At 36.9% G+C, this 24,395-nt stretch overlaps 1 protein-coding gene across 1 annotated transcript in view; it reads left to right on the top strand.

The window, feature by feature from the left end:
* The window catches only part of OBI1 (ORC ubiquitin ligase 1), a 47,138-nt gene that overhangs the window by 14,336 nt on the left and 8,407 nt on the right, over nt 1–24,395 (top strand). The window contains exons 2-5 of the mRNA XM_036249989.1: nt 2,182–2,317; nt 4,656–4,747; nt 7,050–7,298; nt 11,752–11,840. Coding sequence (XP_036105882.1) covers nt 2,182–2,317; nt 4,656–4,747; nt 7,050–7,298; nt 11,752–11,840 — 566 coding nt within the window. The remainder of the gene's footprint in view (nt 1–2,181; nt 2,318–4,655; nt 4,748–7,049; nt 7,299–11,751; nt 11,841–24,395) is intronic.

Below are 24,395 nucleotides of genomic sequence, written 5' to 3'. Positions count from 1 at the left end.
ACCCCTCTCCCCTCTCTGGAAATTAGGGGATAGGAATGAAAGTTCCAATCCTCTGACCTCAAAGTTGGCTCCTACTGGCAACCAGCCCCCAACTTTGGGTTGGGTTCAAAAGTAACCTCATTAACACAATAAGAGACACCATTGTTGTTCTCATCACTTAGATAAATTCCAAGGGGTTTAGGAACTGTAAGCCAGGAGCTATGGATGAAGACCAAATATCTGAGAAATATATTTAGGTTATCCGAATGATCAAATAATATTTCTAATAAATCACAACTTCGTACTCCCAGATAAGCATTCACTCCTTGCTGTTGGTAGAGTACTTTGAAAGAAGAGTTTGAGTTCTTCATGGTCATTTATTTATTTATTTATTTATTTATTTTAATTAGTCCAATCAAATCTGTTGAACTGAATGAATTAGAATTGGTTTCTCCAAGAGGAAGCTTAAATTCATGCTGCATTGTCTTCTCTGTTTAGTTTTTTTATGCTATTGTTAATAATCAAGACAGCATCTAAAGTTTGGAAGCTAAACTAAGACCAGAGAGCACTTTGTAGTGACTTACATCCTGCGATTTCTCTGAGAGTAGGGACCCCTTTAAAATTAGCACTCATATTCTGAGTGTTCCTATACTGAGGTGGACACGCATTTTCTCTGCTGAAAGTGGTTTGTGGTGGTTCTGTGTGTTCTTTCTTCCTCTGTTTCCTCTGCTTTCCCTTGATCTTCCAATCCCAAATGCAAAAGAACTTTACAATAGTATTATTATTAAATAGTTGTTATTATTAAAACAGGAAAATACTGAAAATGGCTAAAAAGTGTTTAGAATTCTACAGTAAAAGTACCATGGAAATAAAGTAAAAACCTAAGCATTTATTTTTTGTTTATTGTTAAATTTGTGCTGTTTGAAGAATATTAAATCATTATTCCCTCTGTCAAGTTCCCCAACTTGAATTGAATGTTATATATACTACCTTAATAGCAATACTTCATCAAACCTTTATTGAATACCTACGTGTACTAGGCTGTCTTTTAGGCACCAAATATTTAAGAATGAATGAAACTAATTGCTCTCATGGAGCCTCCACTCTAATAGGGGAGACAGACAATAAATATGTAAACAAATATATAATATCAGGTAGAAAACTGAAGCAGTTTCTCTCTTATAATTTCCCTCTGGGGAGATAGATAATAAATATGTGAACAATCAAAGCATAATATCAGGTACAAAACTAAACTAACTTCTCTCTTTATTTTTCCTCTGATAAAACAATTAAATACAGGCAAAACATCTAGTTAACTCTGAGCAAGGCACCTAAGTTCTTCATACCTGAGTTTCCTTATTTGTAAAGTATATTTGCTCTTTACCTCACAGAGTTATTTAAAAACAAAGCAAAACAAAAACAGAGAGAAAGAAAATGCATGTTAAAGCCCTTTGTAAAATACATGACTATATAAATGTAAAGTATTATTATTATATGTACTTGTTTAAATGGAGTCAGGGATTTGTGTATTTGATGTATGCCAGTATCTGTCAGGCATTGTTTGCTGTTGAGATTATATACCATTTGAGAGTGGTACTCATATCTTTAGGGGTTATTTTAGTTTTCATGCCTCTTTGATTTGGGATACTTTTCCGTAGGATGTCAGTGTTTAATTGTTAGTTGCTGTTGCTCTGTTAAATAGTAGAACAAATTGAGGGAAGGATTCAAGTATCAGATAAGAACTAGCACTAAATGATCTTTAAAGAGCCTTCTATTCCTAATTTCATAATTCTAAAATAGGACAGTTAAAGGAAAATTGTCCCAGCCCTAGTGGAACAAAATCAAACCATTTCATAATACAGAGTGGAACAAAAGTATGTTTACCGTTGTGAGTACATGAAACACAGTTTATTCTTCTATTATTATTTATTAATCATTGTATTTTCCATATGAACAACTGTAAACCTACCCACCTCCCCCCCGCAGTATGTCAGAAGTTTCAGAATCTATGACCAGATATTTCAGCTGGTATCTCTGTTAAACATAGATAAGAAACAATGTGGTAGCAGAAGCAGCTACTCTGCTTCTATACCTACTGTGCTGTACTCCACTGGAGCAATTTGTTTGCTCTTAACTAAACCTATTGGGATTCTAGTTATGACTGTTGCCTTGTACTAAAAGTAATATTTCTTCTTTTCAAAGGTACGCCAACCTGTCATATGCATCAACAACCATGTATTTTGTTCAGTTTGTATCGATTTGTGGTTGAAGAATAATAGCCAGTGTCCAGCTTGCAGAGTCCCCATCACTCCTGAAAATCCTTGCAAAGAGATTATTGGTAAGGGCCTATTTTCTAAACACATAGAAATAGATTTGAAACCATCTCTTAATAGTGTATATTTGAAGGAAGACTGAAACGGACAACTTTCAATGATGTTATTTTGCCAATATCATACTGAATGGATTGGTCATACATATAATCTATGTGGAGCGACTGAAGAGCACAAGGCATTATCAGAAATCTTAGAGCTTCATGGAACTTACGTTCTGGTATGGGTTGTGCATGTAGACCAAAATATTAATAGTTTAAAGCAGCAGATGCTAAAGACCAAGAAAAGGCCCAGAGTGTTCAGGCAAGAAAGTTCACGTAGCAACATTGAGAAAGGTTTCATGAAGCAGATGACCTTTATGTTGGGATTTAAGAATGGATAAAACTTCAACTGGTAAAGATTAGGGAGAACATTTTGTGCAGAGGGAATAGCATGAACTAAAACATTTAGGAGTAGGAAGACAAAACGCATGTTTTTGGAAATTATCAGTAAGTCTAGTTTAGGATTTACTGCTGAAATGAGACTGAAAGGGTAAATTGAGACTTTAGTGCAAAGAATCTTGAATGACACATTAAATCAGGGAATTGCTCTATGGGTGAGAAGAAAGGTAAAGTGGGAATGATGGTTTTTTTTATTTTTTTTTTATTTTGGAATGATGGTTTTGAGCAAGGTCACATGATCCAAATGCTTAAGGAAACTTACTCAAATGATCATATGTAGGTTGGGCTGTAGTGGAGAGATGGGATATGAGGTCAGGTAGGAGGTTCTTGCACAGGTGAGGGAGAATGTGAGTCTGGATTAAGGGTTAAAAAAACAACAACAACAACAAAAAAGTTTCATACTAGTACAGGTACAAGGGAGAATGAAACTTAAATTAGAAGACCCTTAAAAAATAAAAATTTAAAGAACTCTTTTATTTATTTATTTTTTTGGTGCGTGCCCCTAGCGGAAACGGAACCCAAGACTCTCTGGTCCGCAGGCCAATGCTCCAACTGCTGAGCCAAACCGGCCAGGGCTTTTGGGGGTTGGGGAGGGGGGGTGAAATCCTACAGAAGGATATTTCTCTGCTTTGCTGCATACTGTAATGTTAACCTCTCTGCCTCTAGTTTTTCACCTGTACTGAACTTCACCAAAGAGTCAAGTCTTTTCTTGCAAAATATGAGGTTAGACTTCTTAGAGTGAGCATCCAGTGAAATCTTATTTAAATTTCAATCTAAAACTATTTGATAAATTCTTTTTTTAAATGTTTTTTTTCTAACAGCTTCTCTTTATATCTCTTCTCCTGCCTTTATTTATCTATATCTAAGTGATATTTCATAAATTATTTCAAATAAAATACTTCATCTATCCTTGGATTTGGATAGAATGTCCTGAAAAAGAACATTTGTACAATGCCTTTACTATTATGATGCTAAGAAGAACAAAGAAGGTAACCACAGCATAAGTGAAGAGCTCTTGGGAAGAATTCATTTTGAGAGTATTTGTAACGAGTCGTTATTGGCATGCAATAATGCTGTGATTTGTAATCCACTGTAACTAGGTTGTTAGAGTCAGTGAAATGACACAGTCCTTTTGGTGTGTTACCAGTAATTAGGTATGTTTGAATGAAGAAATTGATTATAATAATATATATTATAATGTGTACATAGTATATATTATGATATATAGATAATGTATACTTATAATTATATATAACATATATAGATAATATTTATATAATTTATTGGTTAAATATAAATATAATCACTGGTTTTATCATTATTTAAGAATTGCCTAGCCCTGGCCGGTTTGGCTTAGAGGTTAGAGCGTCCGCCTGCAGACCAGAGTCCCGGGTTCAGTTCCCGCTAAGGGCATGTACCTCATGCAGTTTGTCCCCAGCCCCGGTTGGGGTCATGTGGGTGGCAACCATTCAATGTGTCTCTCTCACATCGATGTTTCTCTCTCTCTTTCTTCCTCTCTCCCTCCCACTCTATCTGAAGATAAATGCAAAAATGTCCTCGGGTGAGGATTAAAAAAAAAAATTGTCTGGTATTTAATATTTGCAGTAGTCCAAATGTGATCATTAATAAAATATAGCATTTAACTTTAATGAGTTTACAAAAATAAGATATATAAGTAAATAAACTCAACATGATATTTTGCTGAAGGTACTTCTTAAGGTGTTATTTGATATTTATCCTTTCTCAGGGTTGAGAGAGAGAAAAGGCCACGATGGCAGCCCCAAGTATATATATAAGTATAAATTAAGCTAGAAAGCAGTATAAAACAGTAAGAAAAAGGTTCATTTTCATTTTCTTTCTGCCTGAATTGGAATAAAAAGTTAGGTGTTGTTTTTTTTTCATGTAGGAGGGACAAGTGAAAGTGAACCTATACTAAGCCATACAGTCCGGAAGCACCTTCGGAAAACTAGACTTGAGTTACTGCACAAAGAATATGAGGTAAATAATAATTAAAATTTAAAATGATGACAGCATTGAATTAAAGGTAAAACAGCTTTCTCAGGCCCTGGACTTCTTAGTGTGAACATCCAATGAAATCTTATTTAAATACCAGTTTAAAAATATTTGATACATTCTTTTTCCTTTTCCCTTTTCTATTTCAAATAGAGGAAAAGAACAGATAGAAGCATTCCCTTTTAAAATTTCTTTTCATTTAAAATCTGTCCTCAGTAGACACATCGTTTTGTAAATATTTACTATCACAAGAAGTTGGGAGATAAAAGAAACCTTCTTGTGAAAGTCAGTCTTCCAGCCCCCATAAAGCTTTATGAATGTTCTGGTAATCAGTGACTACGACCCTCATTCTGTTTTTGTTTCTGCTTATAAATTCACTGATAACTATAAGCTTGATCAGTTCTGATAAGTACCTATACCCATGTCAGCTACCAGCAAAGAGATTTTTGGCTTAAAATATGGTTTTTCCTTTTTTTTTTACATGTATAATAGTGTGTGTGTGTGTTTTAATTAAAAATTGTATATAAGGTGGACAGCATGATATTTTGATATACACATATGTAGTAAAATGATTATATCAATCAAGCTAATTAACATGTTCATCTCCTCTATTATCAAATTTCCAGAGTATAACACAGTATTGTTAACTAGTTATCATACTGTATATTAGATCTCTAGACTTATTTATCCTACATAATTGCAACATTATACCCTTTAACCCATCTCCCCATTTTCCCCACGTCTCCACCACTATTTAACCCTCTGCTTCTATGTATTTGATTTTTTTAGATTCCACATGTAAGTAGTTTTCTTTTCGTGAAAGTGATTTGACATGGTAATGGAATTTTTCCAAATTAGCTTCATGTTAATGAAATACATATACTTCTTTTTTTTTTTTTTTTTTTTAATCCTCACCCGAGGACATTTTTCCATCTTTTGTACAGATAGAGTGGGAGGGAGGGAGAGGAAGAGAGAGAGAAACATCGACGTGAAAGGGACACATCGAGTGGCTGCCACCCGCACGACCAACCAGGGCCTGGGACAAACTGCAACCGAAGTACATGCCCTTAGCGGGAACCGAACCCGGGTCTCTCCGGACCGCAGGCCGACGCTCTAACCGCTGAGCCAAACTGGCCAGGGCTGAAATACATATACTTCTGAATAGTAAATATTAAGTCCCATTGTTCTTTAATGTTGACTAAAGGGAGGATATTCTTGGTCCCTTCTTTTAATACAAAATATTATTAAAGTAAACTATATACATGAAAAATACTTTAGCTGCCTCAAAAAATTTTTTTAAATAAAGTGGGGTACAAAGAAATGACTGAATAAGTGTTTATTCATATATGTTTTTCTGCTTGTATTTGTTTATTTATTAATGTATTAATTCAAACAAAGTGATTTTCTTATTTTATAATAATTTTAACGTGAAATGTATTATAATTTAAATAGTAAATAGTATTATCTTTGTTAATTCTAAAATGTATTCTTATATACTCAGTGAATATTTATCACACTTAGGTACCAATCACATTAATCCTTTAGGGGATCATTGGCATATTAAGCTTCTTGGAGTTTATTTTCTAGGAGCAGAATTACTCCCAGTCTTAGTTTAAGAAGAAATACCTGTTTTAGATGAATAAATGGTATCACAGAAAAGAGTTCTAGCCCAAATGCCCAATAATTGAATTAAAGATAGTAAGCCATTACAGATGGTGAAATTTAATACTTAGAATAGTCACAGTGGTAATTGAAGAACCAGAATGTAGAAAGTAAAAATTAACTACTGATATTCTGAAATGGGAAGTAGGAGGAAATGGCATATGGTTTTAACCTCTACTTCAAATATAGAAGCAAAAATATAAACATCAAAGAAAACTATAATAGATCACTTTCATCAGCACTGTATTTTAAAATTTCCCTTAATAAAGCAATTAAACATGACTTACAATTTTCTTCTGAGGAATCTACTTCCTTGTTTAATTTACATGACTTTTGTTTCCTGGATATCTTAAATAGAATCACAGATTTGACATTTTTATTTTTTTTTAATTCAAAACTGTCATTGAATTTAAGTGAAATCAGTGGGAATGCCCATTTTTATGAGTCAGAATACATTTTGAGAATTTCAACTGTAACTTTCTGCCTACAGAACTGTTCTGATATATAAAGAATCTGTGTATCTACAGAATTCTGAGTATAAAATTTAAAAACACATTGGCCTCAGGTTAGTATATGTATGTGCTTATGTTTGTGTCTACCTAATGGCTATGCATTGCTTTTTCAGGATGAAATAGATTGTCTACAGAAAGAGGTAGAAGAGCTTAAAAGTAAAAATCTCAGCTTGGAGTCACAGATCAAGACTATTCTGGATCCTTTAACCTTGATGCAGGGCAACCAAAATGAAGACAAACATTCAGTTGCAGATAATCCAAGTAAAATTGACCCAGAAACTGTAACAGAGTGGAAGAAAAAACTTAGAACAGCTAATGAAATCTATGAAAAAGTGAAAGATGATGTGGATAAATTAAAGGAGGTGAGGTGTGATTGTTTTTACATTTTTAATATATGTAGTTTTTAAATTTCTATTACAGTTTTTGTTTAAATTCTATAATATTGTAAATGCCTTTAAAAGTATAAATAGCCATATTATCTTGATTCATCGTTAGATGATTTGTAGGGAAAGGATAAAAATTCCTGAATGAGCATTTATAAGCAATAGGAAAACTTTTTCTTCTTAAATGTCACTAGCTGCCAAAAAATATCAGGTGGTTCCATTTGTGACTATAATTGGAGACTGGAATGCTTTTATGAGTTTGTATCTTCTTGTAGGATAGTGACATCAATTTAAAGGATGTGTTTCTATTTTCCCTCTTTGTGGTTTACCTTAACTTTTTTTAAACTTATGTCATAAGTTTGCATAAAAACAAACATATCCATTTCCCTAACTATAAAATGAAAGACTTGGACCATATCTTTTCTAGCACTATCATTCTCTGATATTTAAGATTGTAAATAGTTAAAAGCTTAATGGCTAATTCTAAGAGAGCTGTGAGTAGTCCCTTTAGACTTCCTTAAGCAAAATACTATTGTGCCTTATGAGGGGAGTTCATTTTTTTCAATTCTTCCATCCATCCAACAAGATAGAGAAAGCATAGGTGAAAAGGCCAAACCTCTAAGATTTTCCAGTCTAGGAAAGGAGGTGAAACATTCAATCTGCACTAGAGATTATAGTGAAGTACTATAGAGCTTTGTTGGCCCAAAGGACCATCCTTTATCTTGACTTCAAGTTTATCCCCAATGGAGTCCTTTTGTGCTGAATGGAGATGGTTTTGTGGTATTCATGTCCACAGCCACCCCTTCAACCTCTCTGCATTCCCTTAAAATACTGTCACTGTGCTGAATTACTAGTCTTCTAAAATTATTAATGAGCTCCTTATGATATTAAAATTTTTTTTCTTTATTGATTTTAGAGAGAGAGGTAGGGAGAGAGAGATAGAAATATCCATGAGAGAGAACATCGATTGGATGCCTCCTTCCCCCACTGGGGATTGGGCTCATAACCTGGACATGTGCCCTGACTGGGAATCAAATGAGGGACCTCTTGGTGCATGGGTCAGTGCTCAACCACTGAGCCACACCAGCCGGGCTCCATATAATATTTTAAAATACTACCACATACTCACCCTGAGATCCTTAGTGAGGTCTTAAATAGCAGAGAATATCTGAAACAGTGTAAATACTAAGCTGTTTTCACACACCCATTCGCAACATGCTATTTGGGCTCAGAAAAGGCCCAGATAAGAGAAAGAAGGGAACTTGATGCTTTTAGAGAAGAAAAAGATACAGACATAATTGCAGTGAACTTATTACGAGTTTAGGGGAAGTGTGTAGTTTCTTTGGTATTGGTGGCCAACATTAGCATGTTGGTTTGTCTAAGACAGTGGTTCTCAACCTGTGAGTTGCGACTCCTTTGGGGATCGAATGACCCTTTAACAGGGGTCGCCTAAGACATAAGAGTGGCAAAATTACAGTTATGAAGTAGCAACGAAAATAATTTTATGCTTGGGGGTCACGACAACATGAGGAACTATATTAAAGGATCACGACATTCGGTAGGTTGAGAACCACTGAAGAGAATACAAGAATGAAAGACAGCTGGAAAGTTACAGTATTTGCCGATCCACCAGGTCCCCTTTAACTTTCTTTCCTCTTCTGGGGCTATCAGTGAGTTCTGTATGGTCTCCTTTATAGTTATTAAACTTCATGTAAGTTTTTGGTACTCAATGTTTCTTAGAGCTCAGCTGGTGTGTTTCAGTGGATTGAGCATCCTTCCATGGACTGAGAGGTCCTGGTTAGATTCCCCATCAGGGTACATGCCCAGGTTGCAGGCTCGATCCCCAGTAGGGGTCATGCAGGAGGCAGCCTAAAAATGTTTCTATTTCTCCCTTCCTCTCTCTCTAAAAATTCAATAAAAAACATATTTTAAAAATATCATTAAAAAAATAAATGTTTCTTAGAGCAAGAGGCTTGGTATAAAAACTTCACTCTGGGCTCCTAAGAGTGGTGTAGGGGGTGTATCTAAAAGAAGTGCACAAAGCACAGTTTTTCTTTGCTTTTTTATTTATTTATTTTTTTTATCCTCACCTGAAGACATTTCTCCAATTTTTGTACAGATAGAGTGGGAGGGAGGGAGGGAGGGAGAGAGAGAGAGAGAGAGAGAGAGAGAGAGAGAGAGAGAGAGAAAGAAACATCGACGTGAAAGGGACACATCGAGTGGCTGCCACCCGCACGACCAACCAGGGCCGGGGACAAACTGCAACTGAAGTACGTGCCCTTAGTGGGAACCGAACCCGGGTCTCTCCGGACCACAGGCCGACGCTCTAACCGCTGAGCCAAACTGGCCAGGGCTCTTTGCTTTTTTAAAGGCTGCATGTTAAATTCAATAGTCAAAGCTATCCTGAGGCCTCAGAATTATTTGGGATATTTAATTCCATTTTGGTTGCCTAGTTATGGCATTAGGTGGTACTAGGCAATAAACTGGGACATAAATGAATTTAAAAACATGGACTACAGAGACAAAACTTGAATGTGAAGTACAAAATAATAACAAACTATAGATCAAATATAGGAGTACAAGAGATGCAGCGTAAAAGGACTACTTAGAATGAGTGAAATGGACTTTTTCCTGATGTTTTCAGGAGAGAGTGAATTATGAACCATAATGAGGCTAGTATCATTACCCAGTTAGTGCTGAGAATGCAAAACAGTTAGTTGAAGACGTAATTACTCCTTCAGATACAACAAATGGACGGAACTCTGCCCTGTGTAATCTTTACCCTCCTAAGCTTGAAAATATCTCCTGATATTTGAGGAATTAGCCAGCCCATAAAGAGAATGTTAGAGAGCCACAGGACTGGTGAGAGAGCTTGAAATATAGTGATATAATACAGAGGGGATGGAGAGAAGAAATCTCAAATGAGTTTCTAATTTAAGCTTATCATCATCATCAAAAAGCATTCACTAAGTGCCTCCTCCTCTTATGGTGCTGTGCTTGAGAGCTTAATTCATTGTCTGTGTCTTTGAGGAAGTAAATGACTTTCCTTATATCTTCAGAGGGGCAGTAATGGTGTTTATCAGTCACTTAAAGAATTAACCCTCCACAATCCTGGTTGGTTTACAACCACAAAGATAAGCAGGTACTCAAAGCCCAAAAGGAACCTGGATGAATCTGAGAGAGTTAGGCTTTGTGTCCAAAAGAATGTTCTCTTGTCATTCTGTTAGGACATTTGTATGTGGGTAGGCAAGTAATATAGTCACAAATTCTGGAAATTAGTCAGAAACATTGGCCAAATTTTTGAAATATTTTTAAGTCTTCTTAGTTTAAGCCTTTTTATTGACAATAGTTCTTGTGACCTGTTCATTTTGAATGTAAATGTTCTAGTCTAACAAAGAATGTCTCCTGCTAGGTTAGTTAGATTGGTTTTTTACTCTGGGGAGTCTTATTTTCTGTGGAATTAAAAAATGCAATGACTAAGGGAATCTAAAGGGGGCAACTTTTAAGAAAACTCTAAAATCCAGGCACACTCTTTTTAGGCTGTCCAGAATTAATATTGAGCCTCTAGCCTAGCTGGTGTGGTTCAGTGGTTGAGCATCGACCCATGCACCAAGAGGTCGCCAGTTCGATTCCCAGTCACGGCCCAGGTTGTGGGCCAGATCCCCAGTGGGGAGAATGTAGGAGGCAGCCAATCGATGTTCTCTCTCATGGATGTTTCTGTCTCTCCCTCTCTCTCTAAAATCAATAAAGAAAAATTTTTTTAAAAAAATGTTGAGCCTCTAGTTTTCTAGCAATTAATGTTTTGTTAAGCAATATTTAGGTATTATAGAATTCAAAGAAGAAAATCATACTTGTTTTTAATCAAAAGAGAAGAGAATCCATAGACTTTATTAGAAAATATTAATTCAATTTTGAGAGTCTCAGAAGTTGTGAGCCAGGATATTTGGGAAAGCCTTTTGAAGAAACAAAGCAAATGGTTTAATCATATTAGATTTGTTATCACTAAAAAACTATTTTTAAGTAACAACCAAAAATCAATCTTATAGCTCAAGAATTAACTCTTAGCATTAGTTTTGCGAATAATGGCATATGGTATAATGTTACCATGCTTAGAGTATTCAGCTATGTGAAAAAGAAAAAAAAAATTGCCATTAGTATAGTCCCTTAATGACTTGTAACTAACATAGCTCCGTTTATTTCCCTGGGTAGGAGATTTGCAAAGTGCTTGGGGAATATGGATTTAAAATGCTTGATTGTATTCACAATTTCATAAGTCATTCCCAGTGGTGATTTTAAGTTTCTGAAGGCCATGTTCCAGCATTCAGTTTTCTGATATTATCACTCTAAAAAATACTGGTGGCTCATGTGATAAATTCTACAGGGCACTTTTATTTTAGCTCCTACTTAATTATTTTTAACTCTTTTTTTTAAGGCAAATAAAAAACTAAAATTGGAAAATGGTGGCCTGGTGAGGGAGAATTTACGACTGAAGGCTGAAGTTGATAACAGATCACCCCAGAAGTATGTATTTTGTTTATAGAGCAATGTTGAAGATTATGTAAATGTTTTAGAATAAGATGTTATTGTCATATGTGTTTTGCATTTGACTCTTTTCATTGAAGCATGTATGTTTAAGTAGAATGTATAGTTATGTTATTGGTAAAATCTTACTCAGTTAAGGCTGAGAAAGAATTTTATTTTGAAGAAAGGATTTTATTTTTATCCTTTTTACTTACATGATTAGCAAGAGGATTATTTTGTGACATAAAACTGATGAACTTTCACTTGGTTTTACATATAACTACTTACTAGAACTAACAGAGAGTAGGGGGATTAACATACTGCCCTTTAGAAGTTTTCTGAAAGACTCTTAATAATAGTTAATATTCATATAGTGCTTTCTCTTTGCCAGGTACAACAGCCTATGATGTACCACTGATATTTTCCATTTACTGATGAGGAAACAGAGGCATAGAGAGATTAAATTAATTTATCTAAATCTGTACAGCTAGTATCTTGTGTAAATAGAATTTGAACTCAGGTAGTCCAGTCCCAGAGACCATGCTCTATTCCATTACATTAAAAACCATTACACTTTTATATTACCCATTACACTAAAAAGTCTATCTGAAATAGAATTTAAGGCATTAATAATTGAATTTTTGACTGATTTGACTTATACAGTTAAGTGATTGAATTCTTCCTTTGTGATTGGATAATTTTCATTCCATTCCAGAATGTCAGAGATTGCAAGTATTGACCCATTTAACAGTCTGCTTAAAATTATAAGAAACAGTTGAGACTTAAGAGTTTAAGATGGAAAAAAGAGGGGGATAGAGCACTTGAGGTTTATCTTCTTCTAGGAAAGAAAATGACAGGTGAGAAGAGAATAGGGCCTCCGTTCCTCTCGGAGGGGTGGCATGTCAGAACTCCACACTTTCTTCCCGTCCAACCACTGGACTTTCTTCCTTCCCAGTAGAAGACAAAGCAGAATGAAAAAATTTTTCCTACCAGAAATAGTTTTCTACTTGTCATTTGAAAAGGAGAAAATGTTGCCTTCAGTAAAACAAAATGTAGTATGAGGAAATGTTAGAAGTAAACTAAACCATAAGTGCTCAAAACAACACATAACTAACCAGTAGAAAAAACAAACAAACAAACATAGGTTTTACTTTTAAATAGTTCCTTCCCCTGTGCTCTCCAACCTCATTTTGCTTTCACTTCAGATAATGTCCTACTTTGACAAATTAGTGATATAAGCTTAGGAAATGTTGCTGTTATGTGGTGGTTTTGAATCGCTGCTCCTCTCATTTATTGGCAGCTTGCCTTGCCAGTCATAGTAATTCTTGTCCATTAGCCGTTTCCCACAGCATGCTGAATGGAACTAAAGCTATTTTGTTTGTAGCTTTTATTTCTTGAAAGGTTGCCCACCAGATTTCAGATTTAATGCCAGCCACCAGGATGTGTGTTTTGAATATTCATGGCTCCAGCCTGACAAGTAACTGAAGAATCTCACCTGAAGAAACCTGGCCTCCATTCTAACAAGCAGCCACATTTCTGAATCCCATCTAACTTTGGATTTTCTATCTTTACCTTCCATTCCTTCCCTTCTGGGTAAGGGGACAGTTTCACTTTTAAAACGATTTGAACTGACCCCTATTCCAGATCAATTTGCAATGCACTGAGGTATTAAATGCATTGAATTTGATTTATAGCCTTGTTTACTCGGCATCACCAGACCGAGTGGGATTCAGAGAGAAGCTGACCACAGCTGAAAATACCCAAATCTGGTTCACCTGAGGAGAGCTTCTGTTTGCATTGAAAAGAAGATGAAAATTTAAGAGTTTAAAAGTACATGCAAGCAAATAAAAACCATCCATTTCATTTTGTTCTCTTGATTAGGAAGCACCTTCACCAATTATTTTTCTCTTGTCTACTTGGTTAGATGCCCAGGAATGCCTTTTTATACACATGGCCTTAGTTTCTGAAGTATCCTTCAAGTTATGCGTATATATTCTACAAATCATTTGGGAGAGCTTTAAAATTTAAACTAGAGAGGAAAAAACTAGGAAGGTGTATTTGTCAGCTTGTGCTGCCATAACAAAAGACTATATAGATGGGGTGGCTTAAACATAGGATACAGTGATACCTCGGTTCTCGAACATAATTCGTTCCAGGAGGACGGTCGAGAACCAAATTGTTCGAGAACCGAAGCAATGAAACCCAATAGGAAATAATGGAAACCGGATTAATTCGTTCCAAGCCCCAGAAAATGCCTATTTACTGGCCTAATTTGTATATAATATGTAGAAAAACATAAGTCTCAACAAGAAATAAAAGTGTACAGTATGTCTAAGGGTTAAATTCAGTGTAAAGTGTGACTCTCTCCACAAAGCGTGACTCTCTCTCTGCACTCACACTGATGACGCAAGCAAGGCACGCTGGGCCGAATGAACGCCATTCGGCTCAACTCGGCTCATCTCGGAAGTTCGAGTTCCAAATATTTGTTCGGATTCCGAGACAAAAGTTTCTCGAATCTCCTGGTCGAATACCGATTTGGTCGAAAGTCAAGGCGTTCAAGAACCGAGGTATCACTGTATTTGTTTTCTCTCAGTTCTGGAGGCTAGAAGTCTCAGATCGAGGTTCAGCGGTTTCAGTTTCTGGCGAGGGCTCTTTTTTGGCCTGTAGACAGCCAGTAACCTTCTCCCTGTGTCTTTACATGTCAGAGAGAGAGAGAGTGCAAGCAAGCTCTGGTCACTGTTCCTTTTCTTAGAAGGATACCAATCCTGTCGGCCTCATTTTTATGATCTCTCAATTAACCTTACTTACCTCCTAAAAGACCTTGTCTCTAAATATGGTCACATTGGGGGTTAGGGCTTCAACATAGGAATTTGGTGGGATGGGAGTGGGGAACACAATTCAGTTCATACTAGAATTTATTTTTTCAAGGCACTCAAAAAATGTCATGCTATTTTACCCCAAAACTAGACTAACGTCTGGTTGAAACAAGGGGAACTTAAACATTACATTGGTCTCAAGTGGATAGTATTGTACAAAAGTAATATATTTCATAATTTATTCAAAAACAGTGCTATAATCTTTTGAAATGAAGATCTGGATTATCATTTATCTCCTCTGTTACTGTTTTTTATTCTATCTTTTACCCTTTATTGTATCCAATCTTTTTTTTTTTTTTTTTTTTTATCCTCACCAGAGGACATTTTTCCATTTTTTGTACAGACAGAGTGGGAGGGAGAGAGAGAAAGAGAGAGAGAGAGAAACATCGATGTGAAAGGGACACATCGAGTGGCTGCCACCCGCACGACCAACCAGGGCCGGGGACAAACTGCAACCAAGGTACGTGCCCTTAGCGGGAACCGAACCCGGGTCTCTCCGGACCGCAGGCGGGCGCTCTAACCGCTGAGCCAAACCGGCCAGGGCTATTGTATCCAACCTTAAAGTCTACCTGGATGCTCTTCCTTCCTCAACATTAACCTAAAAGCCCTTTTGAACAGTGTGGCAGATATCTTACTAAGCATCTTCTCCTAGGTTTAAATAATAACCTTTCTGTTCCTTGTCAAAAATTCATTGACCTGCCCTGGCTGGTTTGGCTCAGCATCAGCCTGAGTATCAAAGGGTCTCAGGTTCGATTCCCAGTCAAGGTCACATACCTTTCTTTCCCTCCCTCCCTCCCTTCCACTCTCTCTAAAAATCAGTGGAAAAAAATATCCTCAGATGAGCATTAACAACAACAACAACAAAATTCATTGTCCTACTATCTAATTGGGTAGTCATGAAATTTGATCTTTTTCTTTGACTTTATGTAGCCACTTCCTGAATTCTTTTTTCTCTTCTAATATAATTTATTTTACCTGGGGGAAACTGTTTCCTCTTTCAGTTTTCTCTAATACAGACTCATAAGAGAGTCAGATTTGATGTTCAGAACTCAAGAGGTAGTACTATTTCCTTTAGATTACAAGGCTGATATCTGAAGAAAACTTATATCCCAGGCAACCCAGAAATACTGAATGTTTGTTTACTTAACACTGTAAAAGGTGCTTTGAAGTATACAAAATAAATACTCTTTGTGACCCCTCAAGTAGGTTTAAGTTTACTTGCTATAATTTATATTACTACGTTATACATTACCTTCTTAGCATATATCAGAATTGCTAATAATTAATGTTTTGTGTAATTATTTGTTCTATGGCTTTCTTTTGTTTGGGCCAGGACTAGTTGTATACACTGTTGGTAGCCATTGCATTTTGTAGAGATCTGGCTCATAGTCTGCTCCTAATACATATTTGTTAAATAAATGAATGGAAAATATAATTCCTAGGACTATGAGGAACAAGACAGATAAATCCAGAATGTGGTACACTCAATGGGAAAAATGATGAAGTTTCTTTATTAAATCATTGGCAAAATGGTGGTGGTTGGGGGAGGCCTGCTTTATAATAAAAGAGAACTAAATGCAATGGATTTAGTAACCAAATGCAATGTAGTTGACCCTTGAACAACATGTGGGTTTGCACTGTATGAATCTACTTATATGTGGATTTTTTCCAATAAATACATGGTTGGCCCTCCATACACCTGGAGTTCTGCATCTGTAAATTTAGCCAACCACAAATCAAAAACAGCATTTTTGATCCACAGTTGGGAATCCCTGGATGAAGAGGACTGAATGTATGCATTGTTCTATGCCATTTTGTATAAGGAAACAATTCCCCAAGGATCCCAAGGGATGGCTACAATTAAGTTTGGGGAGAGTCAAAAGTTATTTAAGGGACTTGAGCATCCACACATTTTTAGATTGTACTGGGGGGTCAGCACTCCTAACCCCTGTGTTGTTCAAGGGTCAGCTGTATATGGATTTTGTTTGAATATTCGTTACTAACAAAACATATGTTAAAAGCCATTTTAAGTAAATCTGAATATGAACTAGTTATTAGATGACACCAAGGAATAACAATTTTTTTTTGTTTGTTTAGGCTATTTAAGAAAATGTCCATTTTTTAAGAAATGCATACTAATATGGACATTTTAACAAAGAAAGGGTGTGTGTGTGTGTGTATGAGGTAAATATGGATAATTTTCAAAGTGGGTGATAAATGTATTGGGATTTCTTATATACCTCTCTGTACTTTTGTTAATTCTTGAATGTTTTTATAATAAAAAATTTAAGTCAACCAAACATGATCCCTGCCTGCAGGAAGCTCATAATCTAATGAAGACGAGACAAAAATATAGGGAAAAATTAAAGAGTAAGCAGATACTAAGACAAATAGCAGAAATAGCAATCTGAGGTTATAGAACAGCAGGTGGGTTGTAATAATAAGCATCTTTGTCAAAGAAGCAGGACTTCAGCCCAGCTTTGAAGGGTGGAGATTTCTGTGAAGAGAACATTCTTGGCCAGAGAAAACAGCTTGAGCTAATAGGAGTACTATGTGACCTCTGCAGCTCTGGTCCCTTCTCTCCTGTAGCAGCCAAACATCATGCTCAAGAAAGATGGCTTCCCTCTCAAACTCATCAGAGCAGAAGTCCTTATGTCATTTGCATATGTCTCCATTGTGAACCTCACCACCCTAGTAAATACCTTCGTTAGCACGACTCCACTACACCCACCAGTCTGTGCTCTAAGCAGAAAGGCCTGTTCTCAGTCTTCTGTTTAGTGGGGAGTGCCAGGAGCGTCACACTCCACATGGTGAGAAACAAGAATGATGAGAAGACTAAAAGTATTGCCTTTCTTGTACCCCTAGATTCTCTTGGCTTTAATTACTTTTCCTAAGCTGTGCTAGGAAATGAAGATCATATTTGTCCTTAATAGATGTAAGAGTTCCTTAGTGATTTTTTTTTTTTTAGCTTGAAGAGGTATGAAGAATTGACTTGTAAAGCATTTAAAAGTTCCATGCGCTCTCTCCAAGTTCTCCATGTTCAGTTGTGCCATTCATATGCTCTAGGCCTGCTAAGCAGGGTTTGTGCCATGTTGTCAATTATTATGAGGCTATACAGAGCAGCTATTCTTGCACTCAGCTATTAATTCACCTTAATATCTTAGGGTATAAAGCTCCATGTATAAAACTTTACGGGTTATTCATACCAAACTTGGACATAATTGGATTAATGGCTTGCTTTCTATAAATGTGAATTCAGGATTGTTATGTTCTTATCATTGTGTCTTTAGTGAGATCTATGTGTTTGATAATGACTCCTTGCGTACAGCAGCTCTTTTATTGCACAGCAACACCAAGACTGTCATTATGAACCAGTCTTCTTCACCCATGCCCTGGCTCCTTCTGAGGGAAGGTAAAGGCTCCAGATACTCTCTGGACAGTGACCAGTATTTCCTGTTTTTAGTATATGAAAAGAAGTACTTTAAAGAGGAAAGAATAGACATCATAGATTACAATCTATGCTTTCTTCCCTTTTTGCTGAATTTGTGTTTCTTTAGTCATTCTCATCTATTCCCAAATCTTTGATAATAAGATATACCTATATGTGATTTACCAAAAAAAAATTGAAATCATTGCCCTTGCTTTTTTTCCTGAGCTATGAATTCTTATTTCTGTCTGTCTACTTTATGTCTTCACCTGAAATTCTGTACCTAAATTTAGAGTAAAGAGGTTAAATACATAACATTTCAGCCAACATTGGACCACTTATACAATAATATTCCCATAAGATTATAATGGAGCTGAAAAATTCCTGTTGCCTAATGATATTTTAGCTATTGTAACATTGTAGTGATGACACATTACTTGTGTTTGTGATGATACTTGCGTAAACAGACCTGTGCTGTCAGTTGTAAAAAAGTATAGAACATACAGTTGCAGTAGTGGGCTGTACCATCTAGGTTTGTGTAAATGTACTTTACAATGTTTGCACAAGGCCAGTTATCTAACAGTGCTTTTCCCAGAACATGTCTTCGTCATTAAGTGGCAATGACTCTTTGGTAGTCCCCTCCTATCCATGGCTTTGCTTTCTGTGGTTTTACTTTCCACAATTTTGTTTACCCCCCACAGTCAACAGCAGTCAAAAATATTACCAATTCCTGCGCTGGCTGGTTTGGCTCAGTGGTTGGAGCGTTGGCCCGCAGACCAGAGAGGCCTGGGTTTGGTTCCTGCTAAGGGCACGTACCTCGGTTGCAGCTTGTCCCTGGCTTTGGTTGGGTCGTGCAGGAGGCAGCCACTCGATGTGTTTCTCACATGTCAATGTTTCTCTCTCTCTCTCAAGATAAATGCAAAAAAAAAAAAAATGTCCTCAGGTGAGGATAGAAATATATATATATATAACCAATTCCTAAGTTTTAAATTGTGCTCTGTTCTCAGTATCTTAATAGGATGTCGTGCTGTCCCACTTCCTCCCGCCCAGGATGTCAATCATCCTTTTGTCCAGTGTATCCATGCTTATATGCCACCCGCTCCTTAGTCACTTAGTAGCCTTTTCAATTATCAGATCAACTGTGGCAATATAACAATGCTTGCTTTCAAGTTAACTCTTATTTTACTTGATAATGGTCCCAAAACCATTCCCTTATATTTTATTACAGTATATTGTTATAATTGCATCATTTTAAGTAGTTATTGTTAATCTCTTACGGTGCCTAATTTATATATTAAACTTTATCATAAGTATGTATGTATGAGGAAAACATAGTATATATAGGGTTTGGTACTATCCCAGGTTTCAGGCTGGAGGTCTTGGAAGGTATGCCCATGGATAAAAAGGGTACTACTTTAATGTTTAGCTCTGGAGACAGACTACCTAGATTGTTTCCCTGCTTTAACTCTGCCCCTTCTTCCCCTACCCAGTTCATATTCACCATACTCAAAATTGTATTTTTAAAAAGTATAAATCAAATTATTTAAATCTCTTACCTAAAACTATCCAGTGTTTTTCTAAAACAAAATTCAGATTCTTTGCAAACTAGTCTACACTTACCTGTTTCACTTTATCTTATTCTTATTTCCCTAACACATCCTGCTGCAACCATAATGGCCTTCTTCTGTTTCAATACCATGCTGGACTTTTTTCTTCTGATTTGAATGTTCTGCCTTAAGATCTTTACGTGGCTCTCTCTTCTGTCATCAGATTCAAAGAGGCCTTTCCTGATCATTCATTTAAAAGCAGCTCTCTGCATCAGCACCTTCACTTCCTTCCTCAGCCTTATAGTGATACCACAGTAATAAAAATCATGGTGTGGGGAAACAGTATAGGGTACGATTATGAGCTCCAGAGCCAGGCTCCCTAGGACTGAACTCTGGTTTTGTTTACTTACTAGCTCTGTGACTTAGGGGAAGATATTTAACCTTTCTTTATTTCAAGAAATGGGAACAGTAGTACCTACCTAGTTGTAGTGAGGGCTAAATGAATTAACACTTGAAATGTACCTAGAGCCCATGATTGATGCTCGGCCAGTGTTACAGTGTATTATTATCTTTTACGCCCTTATCACTGTCTGAAATTATTTTGTTTATTTAATTGCTTTACCCATTTATTGTCTGCTGCCTTCATTCTAAACTTTAAGCTCCACAAGGGTAAGGGCCCCAGCAGCTGATAAATATTTGCTGAGTAATTAAATGAATAGATAAATAGCATTCGATAAATTACTCCAAGAGGTTTTTGGAGCCATCATTTTCTTAATGTAGAATGTGGATAATTTATATTGCAAGGATTAAAGAAAATACTTTTATATCTTTGGCACTATATGTAGCACAAATAACTAGTAGAGGTGTGTATGTGTAAATAATTTTATCCATTATCCATCCCACTCAAGATTGTTTATCCTCTTGCTTTGTTCCTATTCTCCTTTTTTTTTTATTCCTCACCGGAGGATATTTTTCTATTTATCATTGGATAGAGTGGGAGGGAAGGAGAGAGAGAAAAACATCGATGTGATAGAGGCACATCAGCTGGTTGCCTCCATGTCACGCAACCAGGGCCGGGGACGAACACAACCAAGGTACATGCCCTTGACCAGAATCAAACCCATGACTCATTGGTCTGAGGACCGACGCTCTGACCACTGAGCCAAACCAGCCAGGGCTGTTCCTATTCTCTTTAATGACTACTGTTCATCTGGTTGCCTAAGATAAAAAATAGTTTTCCTGATTCTCCACCCACTTCTCATCCCACACCTAATTCAGTATATTCTAGCTCTTCTACTTCTTAAATGCCTTTGTAATCTATCTTCTCATTCCCACTAGTTTAGATCCACAATTTCTTGCCTAGCCCATTTTAACAACCTTCTTACTGCTTGTTCTTGTTTTCCACTCTGAAGCCTTTAGTATCTGCTTTATTGTTGCCTGAATTCTAGACTATTAGGACTGCTTAATAACCTTTGGTGATTTCTCCATTGCCCACAAATTAAAACCCAAATTTCTTAGTATAGTATGTGAGACTCCTTACTTATATGACCTCAGCTTAGCTTTCTTGTCTCCTCTCCAGCCACCCCCTTCTTGTACTCTGCCTTGGCCAAGTTGAATTTCTCACTTGGCCCAGGTTTACCATGTTGTGACATGTCTTTGTACATTTGCTTATGCCTTTTCCTTAACCTTTCCTGGTCCTTTCCATTAGCTTCTCCTTTTTATTCTTCCTGGTTAATTCCTACCCATCCTTTGAGATCTTGCCCAGTTGTCACTTTAACTTGGAGGCCCTCCATGATTTTCGTAGGAAGAGGAAATACTTTCCTTTTGTTCTTCCCATTGTCGTTATATCATATTGTTTTTTTGTGTGTTTTTTTTATCCTCACCCGAGGACATTTTTCCATTTTTTGTTCAGGTAGAGTGGGAAGGAGGGGGAGGAACAGAGAGAGAGAGAGAAACATCGATGTGAAAGGAACACATCGAGTGGCTGCCACCCTCACGACCGACCAGGGCCGGGGACAAACTGCAACCGAGGTACATGCCCTTAGCGGGAACCGAACCCGGGTCTCTCAGGACCGCAGGCCGACGCTCTAACCGCTGAGCCAAACCGGCCAGGGCCTATCATATTGTTTTAAAGGACACGTTGTATACTGACCAGTTCCATGACTGTAAGTTAATCTATCAGCTCCTTGGAGCTAAGACATCTTTTTTTAAATGTGTGTGTGTGTGTGTGTGTGTGTAAATACATGTGTGTGCATGCATGGGCCTTCTCTGGAGCCTGTCAGAAGGGAGTCCTTATATTCTTACACTGTATACTGCCACTTGGAGGGAACTGACTTAGAAATTAAGATTTTGAGCTTTCTTGAAACTTAAAGTACAAAGGGTTTAAGAGGGCAGGACATCAGATTCCTGGCATTTTCTCCAAATGAGGAGAGCAGAGGGATTTCCTGAAGTTTTCCTAAACTGTACTAGAGATTAGGAATTAGACAGGGAAAAGAGAAGGCAGTGTTAAGGCTTGCCTGGCTCCTGGATAAGGTTTCTTGTCTGAGTTGCTTTCCTTGAACTGGGTTTTCCTGCCCTTATCTGTCTCCATGCTGACTCCTAGCTGTGGCCCTTTCCCATCCTCAGGTCTCCTCTTCCTAAACTGCATTTTAAGACATGCCTGGCCCTGGCCGGTTTGGCTCAGCGGTTGGAGCATCGGCCTGGGGATCAGAGTCCCAGGTTCGGTTCCCGCTAGGGGCACGTACCAAAAAAAAAAAAAAAAAAGAAAGACATGCCTGTATTACTGTCACTACTCCTGGCTTTTGGCTTTTTCAGCAGCATTTCTGGTCTTGCTGGCCCTGGCCATTGTCCCTTCTTGACCTATTCTGGCCTTTTTTGTTTCTCATGATTCTGCTCTGACAAACACCATGATTCCTGGTATTTGACCCCAGCCTGATCCAATGAGTGATTCTGCTTGCCCTTTGGTTTTCCCGGAAGGGGAACTTGTAGACTGTCAGGGGAGCCTGATAATACCCTGGGGCCAGACTGTGACAGCCAGTTGTGCTCAGGCCCCTCAGCAGCCCGAGGGGCCCGTCTCTGAATATTCAGCTAATTGGGGATGGACAGCTACTACAGTTTTCTGTCAACTTGTCTTTATTGTATTGATAAGATATTTTAGGAGCCTGTAATGCATGCTAATGGCTAAGCAATAAGCTTGTCAGAAAGATTATGAACTGCATGAGGACAAAGATAATGTCTTCTACTCCTTTTGTTTTCCTTCCTCATAGCCCCTCAGCATACATTAGTCCTCAATAACTGTCATCTCAGTAATAATTACAGAATGGCTGGATCACAGTTTTTTGTTTTGTTTTATTTTTGTTTCAGATTGTTCCTCATGCTGAGGGAGATTGATTTAAGTATAGTGGAAAATGTATAGTTACTAGTCCAGAGATTTTAAAGTTTACTTTTTTCATTCTACAATAACTGTACTCTCTTACACTATTAAGATTTTGTTCTTGTTAAGGATATTGTATTTTGGGAAAAGGTATAAGACCTTCCTCTTAGAATTGTAAAAAGATATGAAATAGCCCGTCTTACAGTTCTCTCCTTCCATGAAAGATTGGTACCCCCTTTGATGTCATGTAAACTTCATGGCTGATCTTTTTGGGCAGAAAATTAGGGCATTTCTGCATGGAATTGTAATGAAATATATTTATCAAATAGAATGGAATTTATTCCACAGTAAAAGAGTAGTCTACCTTCACAGGCACTGAGTATGTATATTTGGACCACAAAGGGGAATCTGTTCCTCTTTGATTTACATATGCTGCCCAACACTCTGGTTGTTTCTGTTAAGAATTTCGAGGTATTTCAGCAAGAATTTTCAACACTACAATTTTTTACTACAAATGCCTAGCTAGTTTAATAAAATAAACACACACACACACACAAATCTTTCCTTAAAATTGTGTTAATAATATGAACTATTTTTTTTTAACTCTGCTCTCCATTTGAAAGCTTGCAAAAGCAAAATCTACCTTAATTTTTAAACAGAATTTTTGGACGGTAGGGGAAGAATGTCTCCAACGGCCTCAATTGTTTGTCTAGTTCCACTGTCCATGTGACTTTTGTCTTTAAGGGGAAATTGTGGCTTTTATTTTTATTCTTATAAATATTGAAGCACTTTATATTTTGTGAATAAACTAAGATGCAACATAACATAGCTTGTTACATATTATTCCTCAACATTCAGGGTCTACCCCGAAACAAGTACTATGTGATGTTTAAGCCCTAAAATTTTTATATTTAAATTTTTGCATATTTCACGTAAGTAGCATTGTTTCCTTGTAATTAAAGATGCCTGCTGACTGTGCATAAGGTAAACAAGATGATCATATATACTTTCTAAACTTAGTACACTAACAATGGAGCTTTCAGTTCATAGTTGTGATTCAAATTTAGTCTTCGTGCCTCTGGTTAAAATAGACACCCTCTTTGGGTGGGCATTGGCCAGGATGATCTATCTGGGCTATAGTATCCTGCAAGGTTACTTTAAAAATGATCTTTAGAAGTTTCAAAATATTCTTGAGCTTGTGTCTGAACATTAGTTGGTGTTTGGTAAATACCCAGTTTGTGCATTATCTTGTTTTTTTGTTTGTTTTAAACATGGTGTTTGGATCAGACAGGCTTGATTCAAATCCTTTTCCTCCTGCTTTCTTTCTGCATA

This window comes from Molossus molossus, unplaced genomic scaffold (assembly GCF_014108415.1).
Source record: "Molossus molossus isolate mMolMol1 unplaced genomic scaffold, mMolMol1.p scaffold_m16_p_9, whole genome shotgun sequence".
Classification (NCBI taxonomy): Eukaryota; Metazoa; Chordata; class Mammalia; order Chiroptera; family Molossidae; genus Molossus; species Molossus molossus.
This window is presented reverse-complemented; position numbering and strand designations above follow the sequence as displayed.